The sequence below is a fragment of the Bactrocera latifrons genome, unplaced genomic scaffold (assembly GCF_001853355.1).
Source record: "Bactrocera latifrons isolate USDA-ARS-PBARC rearing strain unplaced genomic scaffold, ASM185335v1 scaffold_43, whole genome shotgun sequence".
Taxonomy (NCBI): Eukaryota; Metazoa; Arthropoda; class Insecta; order Diptera; family Tephritidae; genus Bactrocera; species Bactrocera latifrons.
This window is the reverse complement of record NW_017537079.1, coordinates 491897-507086: the sequence shown is the minus strand read 5'-3', so window position 1 is coordinate 507086 and position 15190 is coordinate 491897. Positions and strand designations below refer to the sequence as shown.

The window sequence follows — 15190 nt, the reverse complement described above, 5'->3', positions numbered from 1 at the left end:
AAAAAGAGAAAAATTAGAAAAAAAAAAAATTAAAATTGATAAAAAATTCAAAAATTAAACAACATACAGCAACAACAACAAAATAAACTACAAGTCCTAGCACGCACCTGAAACTCCTCCGACTCCGATTCATTATCGTCGAGCAAATGTATCGTGAAGGCGCCCCATTGCGTCGACGACGCATGAAAGTGTCCATTCTCCACATGCAGGTAACGCGTCGACACCGTTTGCGAGCGCAGGCGATTGAACAGCGCCACATTGGTGCCGCTCGCTATGCATAGGTCGGCATTTTTCAGCGACTGCTTCTTCTTCGATGGCTTCGATATGACTTTAATGCGTTTCGAATTGAAAACGCCGATGTCGTGCCCATTGCCGTAGAACATCTTCACCGACAACATAAAATGCTTACGCTTATCCGAATCGGAAATGAACAGCGTCTTGGCGGCGCAATATTGCTTGCCATTCAAATCGAGTTGTTGCATATCCTGATCCGAGCTGCCGATGCCGATGAAGGCGCACAACTGAGCGCAATGCTCACCCTCGCCCTTCTGTAGCATCTCCTCGTAGCGGCGACGCCAACCGCTGCCGAATAGATAAATGCACGGTGGTGGGCAAAAGAAACGCTTCTCATTGCCATATGACTTTTGCGCGACCTGGAAATGAATGCAACGTGCAAAAGAAGGAAATGTGGTGAGTAATTGAATTATATTAAAAAAATAATAAGGCATTTTTTAAATCACACATTTTTATTGGCGGAAACCACAAGAATGCCAAATTGACAAACCGAATAATTGCAAATCAATAATTGCAGCAAAAATGCGTTCACTGCGCGGTTTTACATTTGAATGGCAGCGCAAGCACAAACATAACAACAAATACATTTACGAATCGTTCATTGCTATTAAATTACAGTTCAATCAAATATTCCACAAGTCGCCATGCAAATTGTACTCGGACGCCGCACCAATCGAAATATTTATATAAAACAACAGCAACTGCCCACAGGTTGTACGTGTGTATGTATTTATGAATTTTTAGTTGCGGTTGCACGAATTGTCGCTAATCACCCAAGCAATCGCTTTAACAAGTGGATCAGCGTAAGTCATTCGCCGGCGCGCACATGCCACCGCGCGACTGCCGGCATTGTCTACCGCACGTACTCAATATCTCAACTATTTGTTGCTTTTGGCGCGACCCTTGCTTGGGTGCTAACTGATTCATTATTATTTTTTACTGTTGTCGCTGCTTGCAACACTTGTTGCGGCCAACACCACATCCTTCACACTTGGCTGCATGCAAAAATTGTAAGACTGCCGCCAGCCAGCGCCTGCTGCTGCCTGCCTGCTGTTTATTGTGCTGCGCCTTGCTTGCTTGCGGTGCAGTAATGAGCAATACGATCAAATAATTGTATTTAATTAATGAAAAATTAAATTATTGCAGTTTTTTATTTTTATTTTTTTTTTTTTGGCGTACATTTTCATGCTTTCAACTTGTCTATTTGGCATTGTTGTTTTTATTATTGTTATTGTAGTTGTATTGTGCATTTGATTGATTTTGTTTGCAAATTTTTGTCGCTAATTGCTTTGTTGCGGTCGTTCGAGTTTTTTTATGTGATTTCAAGTTATGATTTAGATTTGATTGGGGCGGATGGATGATGAGGCATGAAATGAAATTAATTGCGTTGAATTGTGTTTCGCTAAGCTTGAAGGCGACGTAAAAATTGTAATTTTATTATATAAGTACATGATAGAACTTTGAGTGGGAAATTTTTAATATTAAATAATTATTTTGCAGGATAAATGTTTTTTATGCAGCACAGGGTGAGACTGATTATCGAAAATTTATGGTTTTTGTTTTTTTAGGAATTTATTTATAAAAAATGCTATTTATCAGCGGCTAAGGATATTTTAGGAATATGTATTTTATTTAAAAGATAATATTAATACTTAAACAAAAACTTACTATTTTAGCTTTCCTTTAAAATTATTTATTGTGTAGATATAATGAAGTTACCTTCGTTTTCAGATGGAATAATATTAACCCAAAATTAAAACACGCAATCAATTTTAAATAGCAGTGCATAATTTAGTTTATAAAACCTGCACCATTTCACGTGAACCTATCATGAACATGTTTTTTAAAGACTTCAAGAGATTTTATCCTTTCAAAATGGAAGCTGATCAATCAAAATGTATAAATACTGCATAACGATGGTTTTTGTAAAGACAGAAAGCTATCCTAAAATAATTACATAACTGCGATTGCTGTCAAGTTGACAATTCTTTGCTGGATAAAAATTAATTTTCTTTTGCGTTACTCGGTCTGGGCTGCCGCGGGAATTTCCAATTATTATTAAAATTAGCATTAATAAAAAATTGGCAATATGCCAAGCTCTACTACTTCCTTTCAATATGTTTTAGTTAATATTTTTGGTCGAGAGACCTTAAAGGGTTATAAATTTGTTCGGACTTTGTTAACAAATTGGAAAAACTTGGGATAATCGCAATTTTGGAAGTTAGTTTTAACGCAACTATGAATTCTACCATTATTATTGAATTCTGTTTCACTTTCTCTTCACTTTTTAACTGAAAAAAAATTTTTTTTGGCTACACAAATCACTTCTCAGTCACATCCTTTAAGCATTTTTACGCCTTTGTACATATTTCTACAAAAATATTGTGCAACTAAAAATATACAAAACAATACAGAATTAATTTGTGTCGTTGAATTGCAAATAGCGCTCACCTTCGCATGTAGAATCACAATGACCATATCGTTGCGTTCGCGCATATAACGCTCCATTGCATCTCGTGTCAATTTTTTATCCTCAATATGTGGCCGATATGGCACACCAACCGCATTGGAATTCAGACCTGTAGACATGAGTGGGCCACAACCGCCACCACCACCGCCGCTTCCAGCATTCAAGCCGCGCGGCAGCATTGCAAGATGATGTTGTTGTTGTTGCTGGTGGTGTTGCTGTTGATGATGATGTGGCGAATTGGGTGGCAATAAACCACCACCGCCGCCAGCTCCATGATGTACCGGTGGACTGGGTGGTGTTTGCGCATAAGCGCCACCTACACCGCCACTAAGTCCAAAGTGCGGCATCTGTGGCAACGTTGCAACAGCTGCCGATATGGCTGCAGCGTTGTGTGTTTGCAATATGGACGTGGGTGGTGATAACGAGTCGTTGAGGTCGTGTAAATGGGGTGAGTGGTGGTGTAGCAATTGATGATGGTGCTGATGTGCTGGTGAGTGCTGTTGTTGCTGCTGCTGCTGTTGTTGGTGATGATGATGCTGGTGACCGTTGGCTAAGGTGCTAATAGCTGAGGGGCTATACTGTTCCAAGTGATGCTCCAATGCGGTTGCAGTGCTGCTGGGAGGGGTGCCAATATGGTAATCACTATAACTCTTCATTTAGCGAATATGAATGCGACGCTGTTGCAGGCAAATGTGTGTAGAGGCGCGTATATTTCCATGTTTGAAAACTACACGCACGTAGAACACTTAATAATATATGCTAACGTTTACTTATTTGGACGTATTGTTTATTTCCGCTGTGTAAAAATTTGGCAGAGTTGCGTTTAAAAAATTTGGCACTTGCGTTACGGTGTGATATTTAATGATTTGGTGGCGCGTTTATTTCCTAAACGCTAAACTTTTTTTAGCTGCGAGTTGAGGTGTATTATAAATAAAATATTATTTTATATAAAAATTACTACACGCTTTTGTTTATCACACACTCACGACAATTTATTAATGGTAGTAAAAACGTATCAAGCAGTTAAAAACAACACAAAACTGCACACAACACACCAACAATAATGCACAGTGGCGACGAAAGGAAGAAGCAGCGCGACCGCAAACTGACAGATGTTCACGCTCCCATTCGTTCTAAATGTTCACAAATGTTTCAAACACAAATTGCATTTACAAGCGACTGTTATTGCACTTCACCGAAAGTCCTGCATTTATGCTAAGCACTTCCTTACACTCAACAAATTCGAATTGTTTAATATTTTGACTTGCACAAGCGCGTTTATGTTTTAATTTTAAAAGTTATTTTCATTTTAAAGTTAAAACACCGACTGAGCGCTCCACAGTTGACTCGCTGATTTTTGTTTCGCTGTAGTTTTGTTTCGTTGCCAAACGTACGCAGTGCCAACAAGCAATGCTGCACCTTTTACTGAGAGGGAATTTTTTAAGGGTAAATTTGGTGCAAAGCAATAACTTGTTTTACACAAAACGTTTCAAAAATAATAATTTAATATTTCAAATCAATCTGAAAGCTATTATTTAATGTAAATAGAAAAGTTATTTACCAATTGCTGTTCCAAATTTCCAAGAAACACAAAATTGTTTACCGGTTTTATTCCCTCACGGCTTAAGAGTAAACATAGCAACACTGTTACGCTCTTAACTGCACCAGAGAAAACGTAAACGACCGACGTGGACGCTGCCGTCAACAGCGCACTGCTCACAGCCACCTTAGCGTTTCCAAAGGCCGTGTGCATGTTCTCACGCTAAGCAGCGACGCTGGCAGCGACAGAGCTGTCACCTGTTAGCTTCTTGTCGTTTTCCCACGGTCAGCGGCATTTCTTATTTACGTTTCGTTTCTTCTTCTTGAGTGAAGTGATTCGTTGGCTGAGGATGTGCTCTGTTGATGTGTGTTGTGTTTGTGTGCTTTTATACCCGTTTTTTATTGTGATAAGCGTAGTGATTTGTGTATTAATGAAAAGTTTAAAACAATTTGAATATGCTAATGTGTATATTAGTTCGTTTAACCTCAGTGTGATTAGTGAATAAGTGAGTGTAAAAGTGCGTAGAAATGCCGGCCGCTGTGATCAACGAGAAGCTGCTTCAAATTGGTGGCGGAAATGATGCCACATAATTGTGTGTATACATATATGTACATACATAAATATTAAGGGAAGTAGAATTTAGTTAAAGGAAATGGAGCATGCAAAAGGTAAGTGGGAAATTTTTAAATATACATATTTGAGAGGTTTACTTTGGCAATGTATTAAATTGATATTAGTAATTAAAAAAATGACAACAACTGATGAGTCGACGTTGCGAGTTTTCGAGAGAAAAATTCTGCGAAAGATTTATGGTCCTTTGCGCGTTGGCCACGGCGAATATCGCATTCGATGGAACGATGAGCTGTACGAGATATACGACGACATTGACATAGTTCAGCGGATTAAAAGACAGCGGCTACGCTGGCTAGGTCATGTTGTCCGGATGGAGGAAAACGCTCCAGCTCTGAAAGTATTCGACGCAGTACCCGCCGGGGGAAGCAGAGGAAGAGGAAGACCTCCACTCCGTTGGAAGGACCAAGTGGAGAAGGACCTGGCTTCACTTGGAATATCTAATTGGCGCCACGTAGCGAAAAGAAGAAACGACTGGCGCGCTGTTGTTAACTCGGCTATAATCGCGTAAGCGGTGACTACGCCAATCAAGAAGAAGAAGAATTAAAAAGCTTATTAGCGAAATTTAGCAAAGTACCGTTATGTGTCAGTGCTGATGTTGGCCGATGCTTGGCGGGACCAAAATTGTGTAGGCGTTATATAATATTAATTCTTAACTCTTTATTTTTCGATTTAATAAAATGTTTGCAGTTTTTTTTTATACGCTTGCCACCTGTTGCTACAGAGTATAATAGTTTTTTTCAACTAACGGTTGTTCTACTGTGATCAAATTGAAAGGTGAATTTTTAATTTCTCCATACTTCACGTGTTTTGGAGTCGCTAAATTGTTTTTCTGTGAGTTGCAAAAATTTCACCTCAAAAGATTCCTTAGTATTTGAGATACGCGTGGTTTTGAGAGTCTCTAAAAGTGAGTTCTTCGATTTTTACTATGTCTGAATTTAATGAACATCCATTTCATACTGCATTTTTTCGTGATAATTTCGCCACATTTTACACTAAACACCGCTTTCTCCTGATTTACCTTCGTGTAACTTCTGGCTATTCAACTAATTTAAATGACCACTCCCAGGACACCGTTTTGACTCAATTGGGGATATAAAAGCTGAGTCGAAGAAGTCTCTGATGGCCATCACGACGGAGTATTTTACCAAGTGCCATGATGACTGGAAAACTCGTTGGAGTAAGTGTATTGCAGAGGAAGAGGATTACTTTGAAGGAAATGAAATTTACAAAATTCACCTTTCATTTTGATCACAGTTGTACATACACAAAAAATTTAAATAAACAAAAAATGTAAACGAACAGTTAAATAAAAAAATAAATTTTTTATTCTTATGGCAATGGACTTTGAAAATCAAAAATTTCCATTAAATGGAAAATAAAAAACAAGACGACTTTTATAATAATATACGTAACTTTTTCATTTCATAAATTAATATTAAACAATGTGAATTCTTTTATGTCAAAAACAGCTGTTTTATAAATCTGCTATGGTAGTGAGAACATTCTAGATTAGTCAGTAGATTAAATGTAATGAAATCACTTAAAATTTCTGGTCGGAATATTAGCTCAAACCAGCCCGAAATTTTTGGTCAAAAATCGGTTTCCTTATTGAGAAACCGCCATTTTGTCAAACAATTTTATTTTGCTTATTTCTTCGAATACTACATTTCTTTAACGAAATCTGTTTAGTTTTTTCATTTCAGAGGATGTAGTTTTGAGATATATTGGTCACCGCAAAATATCTTTTTTGAAAGGAACTCCCGAAGGTCAGCTGTAGTTCCTTTCCAAATATATGTATGTATATTTTACTAATCTTATGTCTTAAACTACAGTTAAAAGATAAAATAATATGTGTACACATTTTTGGATCAATAAATGTAAAAGTTTTCTCAGAAAAAATTATGTCAGAGGCCAGGTAGTGCCAGGGAGATTACCGAACGTTTTTGTGAAGTCTGCATTTTTGCTCAATCAAATTAAAATCACCGAGCTGAGGGGTCACATATAAAGGTAAATTTCAAGGACTTGACTGAATTCTTGAAAATTATTATAAGAGGGTTTTTTTTTCGTCGCTCTAATAAGAGTAACAGCGAAAAAGTACAAATTCTGCTCTTTCTTTTTAGTATTTAAATTTGTATAACCTCACTCGTTCCATCTGTTTCTATATACGCCAACTCAGTTTTTGAGATATCGATCTGGAAATTTGCAAACGACATTTTCTCCTCTAAAAGCTGTTGTCGAAATCGTCGACATCGTACACGGAGACCGTGGATAGGCGATTCGACGCCATTCGCATCAACTCGGATTGACGTATGGAACGACTTGGCGCAGTTTAAGTCGAGATCTTAAATTGAAAGCCCACAAAATACAGTTTTTACAAGAACTGAAGCCTATCGACTTACCTAAGTGACATCAGGCTCTATAAAAGTTCCAAGAAGATCTGTTGTTTTCGAGTTTCAAAATTTTGTTCAGCGATGCGGCCCATTTTTGACTCAATGGGTACGTAGACAAGGAAAAATTGCTGCATTTGGGACAAAGAGCAATCTGGGACAAAGAGTCTTGTGGTTAGCGGTTCGGTGGCTTCATCGGCCCATATTTTTTCAAAAATGATGCCGGTGAGAACGTAAACGTCAACCGTTATTAACCGACTATTTGATTCCTCATTTGGTTTCAACAATACTGCGCTACTTCCCACCCATCGCATCAATGAATGCATTTATTGAGAGAACATTTCGGTGAGCAGATAATTTCATCTTTTGGGTCGATCGTTTGGCCGCCAAGATCGTGTGATATCACACAGTTTCTGTGCTTTTTCTTTAATAAACTAGGGAACCTCGAAATTTATAAACCCTTACCTTCGCAAGCGAATTTATCATTTTTTCCTTGTTAAATTCGAAAATAAAAAGAATATATTTTTTGCTTCCGACTATGGTTTTAAAATGACCTCGTAAATATTTCCACTTCGTAACAATTCTTCATAAGCAATTAAAACTTAATTCGATTGCATTTAATATTATTTTGAAAAAACCATCAACGTTTGCTTATAATTGCTGTTAATTCCCACGCCTTGAAATCAATAAATGGGTTAGCGTATCACTGGTGGTTTGAAAGACACGCGTCCTTATTGAAAATTACTTCTACTAAGAAAAGAGAAATGTATGTCTGCTCCAGTAAAAATGAAAATATGTACCCGAGTGCTTGTAAGTACCTTTGAGTATAAGTTTATATACCATGTAAAAATGTATGTGTTCCAAGGCAAAAAGTTGAAACCACCAGTGGACTATCATTACGTTTTAAATAATTAAATTATAGCGCGGGAATATTTGGACACACTGTCATCTGCCACAATTGATTTTTGATTGCATAACGACTTGGTCAGCGGTCCTTTCACATTTTTCAATTTTAAGCACTTCTTAAATGGACATAAATACTAACTGAAATTAACACGTTTGTAGACAATTAGACACTAATATGCCGTTCAATTATTAATTGAGCTAAGTACTTCTCTCGTATAAAGGATGTGGCACATTGGTCTGACAGGTTAGGATTTCCTGAAAATACTTAGACCTTCGTCTAGCTACCAACTACGTTTGGATATTTAATTTTTGTTCTACTAACTTGGATTGGCCGATTTAAAGACCAAATACTAGTTATATGTATTTAGGTTAAAAATGAGTTCCTTGAGAGTTTGGAGTATAGTTACAATAAAAAAGTGTCGTTGGGTCATAGCCGAAAACAATGCAGAGTATTTATGAAATAACCCAGCGCGTGAGACTCCGTTAAAATATCAGAACTATACAGATTATTCCAAACCAATTAGCTGCTGTAATCATACAGTCTGTTGGAAGATAAACCCTGGATAAGCTTTAGGAAATACCTCCAGTTTAAAATTTCCGCTGATAGAGATTGCGTGGAAAATGCGGGAGATATCACCCCCATCTACGCAGACGGTGAACTGTGCTAAAGACATGTGGTTCCTTCTTCTTCTTTATTGGCGTGCACACCGCGAGTATAGCCGAGTTTACAACAGCCGGCCTTTTTACAGAGCTTTCAGAGTTTTCATCCATTCAAAGGACCATAAATCTTCCGCAAAAACTCGTAGCGTCATTCATTCTTCGAAAACTCGTAACGTCGACTCATCAGATGTCATCGTCCATGCATATGCACCATACAGGGTGCGTACCAAAGTAAACAGGCCTTAAAAAAAAAAAACAGAACAAATGGATTTTATTCAAAATAGTCTCCTTCTGCTTCATTACAGATTTTTTCACGGTCCAAAAGCATGTCGAACGGGTGTTTTAGCTCTGTGGCCCGTATGGCCGCCAGTATGCCGGTGCAAGCCTTTCGAATGGCCTCTACGTCTGCATAACGCTCGCCTTTCATGGTCAAATGCATTTTTCTGAAAAGGATGAAGTCGCGCGGTGCCATAGCAGGTGAATACGGAGAGTGGTTAATGGTTAAAATGTGATTTTTGGTCAAATAAGCGGTCACAAGCGTCCTTCGAATGTTTTCTGAGCAATTTTTGTTCCTCAGTCAATTTGTGCGGAACAAACCGTGCACACGCCTTTCGTAAGTCCAAATGTTGGGTCAAAATGCGATAAATCGATGTTTTGGATATGTTCAATTCCATTTTCATAAATTTCAATGATGATTTCGGCTGATTTTTGATGAATTCACGCACAGTTTCGACAGAATTTCCCATGATCACGGATTTTGATATTGAATATTTCATTATATTTCTTTTTGCAAGTCACACAATACACTAAAAGTATACACAAAAATTCAAAACAAAACCAGAGGGCTATAGAAGAGAACTAGGGACTGGAAGGAAAGATAGTGAGATGGAGCCAAATCTGAAAAATATAAAATATGAGGCTCTTGCGATAAGAAAACAGTGAGTATTTCTCAGTATTTCTTCCATTGGTGTTCTCTTTAGTCGCGGTACAGTAACGTGTCAATCACACTCGATAAATGTTTGGCCGAACATCTTCCACAATCGAGGCTTCGAGGGTCTACTGCCTGTTATTAGGACCTATTTCGATAAAAGGAGACCCTGGTAGATTTTTTAACCATTACCAAACATTGATGGTTTTAATGCAGAACTTCTCTCAAAATAAACGCGATTCTCAGATATCGTGAGATCGGCAAGAGATCGTTAAACCTATGCAATTTATACCAACAAAAACTATACACTATAAGTAAAGATTAAACCTATATTTCGTCATTTATTTAAAATTATTTTTTAAAATATTTTCATAAATACTATATGACAAGCACCTTAACAACCACACATATTTTTTAGTATTCTTAAACACAATAAATTTATATTATTAAATATTGTAAACTTGGAAGGTAAGATCTCACAATTTTTTTGGTTTGTTATCTATAAATTCTGGCAATCTTCAGAAAATTTAACATCAACTCCATTTGAAGGCCAACCCAATGCCACTTGTATTGATCAACACGGTAAGCATAGACGGATTGGCAGATAACTTTTGAATTTTCAGCACTGGTACAAGGTAACCATGGGCATCATCATAGTCCTAAAATTAAATTAATAGAAAATATATACACATAAGTTTCTAATGACTCAAAATAGTCTGAAAATAGATTTTTCTAAACTGCTGCACGATTATTGTCAGAGACACAAAGGCTTGCGTTCATTATATTCGGTATCAGATGGCTCGAAAAGTTAGAGTCCGATTATGATAGCAGCTTCCTCACATTGCAGGCACTATTTTAACTAACTTTTGCTCCGATACCACTTTTCAAAAACTTAAAAAAATATTTTAACGAATTTTTTACAAATTTCGAACATATATTACAAATATTTTCAACCAACTTTTCAAAAACTCCCACACTTTTGTCAAAAGTTTTGAGTACACTTCTCAACAATTTTCAACTTTTGAAATACTTCTAACCCACTTTTCAAAAATTTTTAATCTACTTTTCAAATATTTTGACAATTTTTCAAAAAAATTTCAGCCTACATTTTAAAAATTGTCATCCAGTTTTCAAACATCTTCAATTAATTTTTCAAAAAATTTCAATATACTTTTCTTGAATATTGGATACATTTTTAAAAATTTCGAATCCGTTTAAAAAAAAAAAAACTGTACTTCAAAATATTTAATTCATTTTTCAACAATTTTCAATCCACTTTTCAAAAGACTTATACGCCATTTTTCAAAAATTGTAAACCTATTTTCAAAAATTTTGAACTCACCTGTAAAATATTTCCCTCTAATTTTTTAACAATTTTCAAAAACCTTTCAAAAATGAAGAGCTTCTAACCCACTTAAAAAAATTTTCAATCCATGTTTTAAACTTTTCACCCACTTTTCAAAAATTTTGAACCCATTTTTCAAAAATTTTGACCTTTTGGGTTTTCAAAAAATGTCAACCTACTTTTTCAAAACTTGATGTACTTTTCAAAAATTTTCAATTCACTTTTCAAAAATCTTTAATTTACTTTTCTGAAACTTTGAATCCGTTTCTTGCAAAACTTTTCACTAAATCTTCAAACATTTTCAATCCACTTTTCAAAAAAAAAAAAAAATCAGCCCACTTTCCAATATTTTAAATCTTCTTTTCAAAAATGTTTAATTCTTCTTTCAAAAATATTCATCCTACTTTTCAAAAAATTTTAAATCAACTTTTCAAATAATTTTCTTTAAATAATTTTCTTTCCTCTTTTAGAACCAACTTTTCAAAGATTTTGAGCGCAATCGACTTTGTAAATTTCACAAATTTTTTTTTCATTTTCATAAATTTTTAACCCACAACCATTTTTCCAAAAGGTTCAACCCCCTTCAAAAATTTTGTACTCACATACCAAGTTTGTTTAAATTGCTTGGTTGGAAACTCACCAACACAAATTGCCGCACATACTGCACCACCCGTTGGGGAATATTTAGATGCATACTAAGCGCAACCTTACGTTCACGTTGCTTACGTAAGCATTCCGTTAGACCGCATAACCATTCGCGTGTATTTGCGAAGAAGTTCTCATACAACGTGACCATATAGAGGTTTTCCAAGTGTGTATTATTTTCGACGAGTTTAAACAGGTCAACGACCTTCAAATGACTTTCAAAATAAAGTTCCCTCAACGTATGCAATGTGTAAACGAAGTCCTTTAAATAATTACAATAAAGTTTTTCCAAATTCACAAGTGTCTGTGCGGACGCATTAAATAGATTTGCTGTCGCTATATCCGCTTCATCATCATAGTAACGCATTTCCGTTATGTGTGGGAAGACGCGCTGCAAAACCAAATCCATATCACGTTTAACGGTCGTTGCACCCGTCAAATGCATACGAAGAATTTTACGTCTTGCTAAGAGTTCGTCTATATGCAATGCTCCTAGTTTAGCGCTACAAATGTAGAGTTCACGCAAATTGTGGAAGTTTGCTAAATGTTCACCCGTTAAATATATACTATGCAGCTGCAGTACTTCGAGGTTCGGGCATTTCCGCAGTACAATCAACAGATGTCCATTATGGAATTGTTTATCGTAACAACGTAGCACACGTAATGTGGGATACATGAAATGTAGGTAGTAATCGAGATCGGGTCTGCGTGTAAAACGCCCTAAATAACTGGTGAATGTGACATCTGCTGTGGTATGCACCGTTAGCTCTTGTATATGTGGCACGATGTAACTGTAAAATTTTTGAAATTCCAACAAGTTGAGTTCGTCAAAGCTCTTATCACCAGTTGTGGTGAATTTGTTGTATTTCTTGCGCCAAAAGTTCTCAACGATTAAGTCGCGGAAGCGCTCGTTGAGTGTTGTCACAATCAGCTGTTCTTTGACACTCAGATATCGGAATATCTCACATAAGCAATCGTCATTCAAGTGGTCTAACATGTTTCGAGGTTAATTTTCAACAGTGATTTTAGTAATTGACTTATTTTTATTAGAAATCACAACCCTGCCGAACAATTGTTTTCATACACGATGGCCACGGAATTTATTAAATTGCAATCGCTATACGTTTCTTCCGTTATTTATTGTTTTCTTCGCACACCTTCACTTCATTCCGGCTAAAAATATAAACTAAAACAAAAAGCTCAATCAATCGCTTGATAAACACAAAATAGCGCCAGTAAACACAATAATAAATAAAGCGAGAACAATAACAGCACAATATTGAGTCTTTTGTGGCACAAAAGCTATATATTTTACTATTATACATATATGTATGTATGTAGCGTGCTCTAGAGTCATTGACTCAGAGTTGACTTGATAAGCGGCAAAGCTTTATTTCATTTGTTAACCAAAGTGACATCTGGCGGTAGAATTTTGTATCACAGTTATGATGGCTGTCAATGATGTTCAAAATTTAACAGTACTTTAAAGGAATGGTTCATATATTGGCTTTGTCGATTCTGTATCGGTACTTTCGATTGCAAAGGTGAGCACGTGCTAGAAGGTCTACTTTCGAACCATTTCCTTGTCCCGGAGAAAATATTCCACAAAAAAACCGTTTGTAACAATTTAAATTAGGCTTTAATATCCAGCCCGAAGCACATCACTTGAACCTCATGGACCAAATATCCATCTGCAAAACGATGCTGAGTTTACACAAAATCGATTGAAGTGTGAAAGGAATGCGTCCGCTGAATATGGATCACTCACTGCAAGGTCAAGCAACAATGGTCGCGACTGAAAAGTACAGTAAGCCGTCAAAAACGGTGACCAAACCAGTATTGATGATTTGGTTTTGTATTTGGTAAAATTTGTTATGATTTATTCCTTATAATCAACTCTGTCAACAATTGAATCGACCAAAGTAAGCAATTTTGTGTTCCTTTTGGATAAGTCCGGCATAGATCAATCGTTAATGACTTGTTAGAAGCTCCGTGAGCTGGGTTTGGAGGTTCTTATACAACCACTTTCTAGGCCCGACCTGGCACCAAGTGCTTGCTATCGCTTACTGTCTATGGCGAATAATTTTGGGATTAGAAAATTGTATGAGGAAATTACTGGTTAAAAATTTGGAGTAGCTGTGGATGGAGTAGCACGGGCTACTATGTGGATGACATTTCGAGATTACCTTGAAAATGGCAACAAAACTCTAACAAAAGGTGCATATTATTCCAAATAAAAAGTTCAATTCTTGTTACCATACATATTATAAGATATAAAATCAACTAAACACAATTGTATTTGGTATACGGAGGCTAGAGAAAGGTTTGGACTAATTTCGTTTCCTTTTGTCATAAGATAAGTAAATATTTTCAAGAACTTTTATTAATATAATATCGTCTGTCAAAGGCTTTGAGATTTTCATAGTCGGTTGAGAAGGTATTGTCCGATTCCTATCACCCAGTCTTGGTTGACAGTGACACATATTGAAACCACGATTTGTGCTAAGATTTATTCACATATTTTTATTGACGTTAGATTTGTTTGTTGTACAGAAAGGGGATGTGGTTTAGTTACATGGCATCATGTGAGAAGTTAGGCTTAGTTGTAAGTCCGATACACCTATCTTCAAAACATTATATAGGCATATCATGAATACAAATTCCATAATCAAGCTTGGTTCACTTTGGTTGAGCAGTGATTGAGGTATGGAATTTTACCTAAAATCGGGTGGTGCCAATAAATTTTTATATCGCGTAACCGTGCCCTACTATCCTTATGATAAAAATTCATTATTCTGTCGTTCTTTGTTAGGCAGTTATTGCATCATCATCCGTTTTAAACATAGCCGTCCTTTGAGAGATGAACCTCGTTATTATTCTATTTTAACCATTTTTATTGTGCATACGCATCCTATTCATCTGGTTGCACCGATAATTTTAAAATTTTTTTCTCTATATCTATCTCGATTCTACAAGTAATGATTTAATTAAACAGAACAAAAGTACTACTCATTTGGGTTACTGATTCAAAATTTTATCACAATAAAGTTCGAAGTCATATGAAACTTTTTCTCACAAGATTTTCTAATTCCAGTCCACTCCAACTATTTTCTAATAAACATTTCTTTGTCTTTCCGAGGAAATCGAATTTTTTTTTTCATTATTCGTTAGTTTTGATATTCAAAAATATCTCCCCAAAAGGATTTTTCAAAACTCAAATTATCTTCAAAGGTTGAGCGAAACTTAAAACTTTAAACGCGTTTTTCTCAAAACTTCTTTTTTTGATGCGGTAGCCACAATATGCCAAGTTCTAATCAGTCGATTTATTTGAAATTTGGCATGAATATTCTTTAAATATATCTCTATCACTAGAAGCAAAAAA

General features: G+C 36.1%; 2 protein-coding genes across 2 annotated transcripts in view; both read right to left on the bottom strand.

Annotated features, from left to right (window-relative positions):
- Positions 1 to 4084, bottom strand: part of LOC108972810 (suppressor of hairless protein) — a 6204-nt gene extending 2120 nt beyond the window's left edge. The window contains exons 1-2 of the mRNA XM_018939636.1: positions 2746 to 4084; positions 108 to 653 (exon numbers count right to left, since the gene is read on the bottom strand). Coding sequence (XP_018795181.1) covers positions 108 to 653; positions 2746 to 3420 — 1221 coding nt within the window. The 5' untranslated portion in view covers positions 3421 to 4084. The remainder of the gene's footprint in view (positions 1 to 107; positions 654 to 2745) is intronic.
- A 6189-nt stretch (positions 4085 to 10273) lies between these two features.
- LOC108972817 lies at positions 10274 to 13000 on the bottom strand. The gene is made up of 2 exons (XM_018939642.1): positions 11804 to 13000; positions 10274 to 10477 (listed from the first exon to the last, which is right to left on the bottom strand). Exons 1-2 carry the CDS (start codon positions 12803 to 12805, stop codon positions 10352 to 10354), a joined length of 1128 nt encoding a protein of 375 aa, XP_018795187.1. The 5' UTR covers positions 12806 to 13000; the 3' UTR covers positions 10274 to 10351.
- Between the last annotated feature and the right edge of the window lie 2190 nt (positions 13001 to 15190).

Bases quoted from the DNA above. Each gene is read 5' to 3' on its own strand.
- LOC108972817 (XM_018939642.1), bottom strand. From the start codon at position 12,805: ATGTTAGACCACTTGAATGACGATTGCTTATGTGAGATATTCCGATAT. The intron at 10,478-11,803 runs GTGAGTTTCCAA...ATTTAATTTTAG, and splicing joins ATGTGCGGCAATTTGTGTTG to GACTATGATGATGCCCATGG.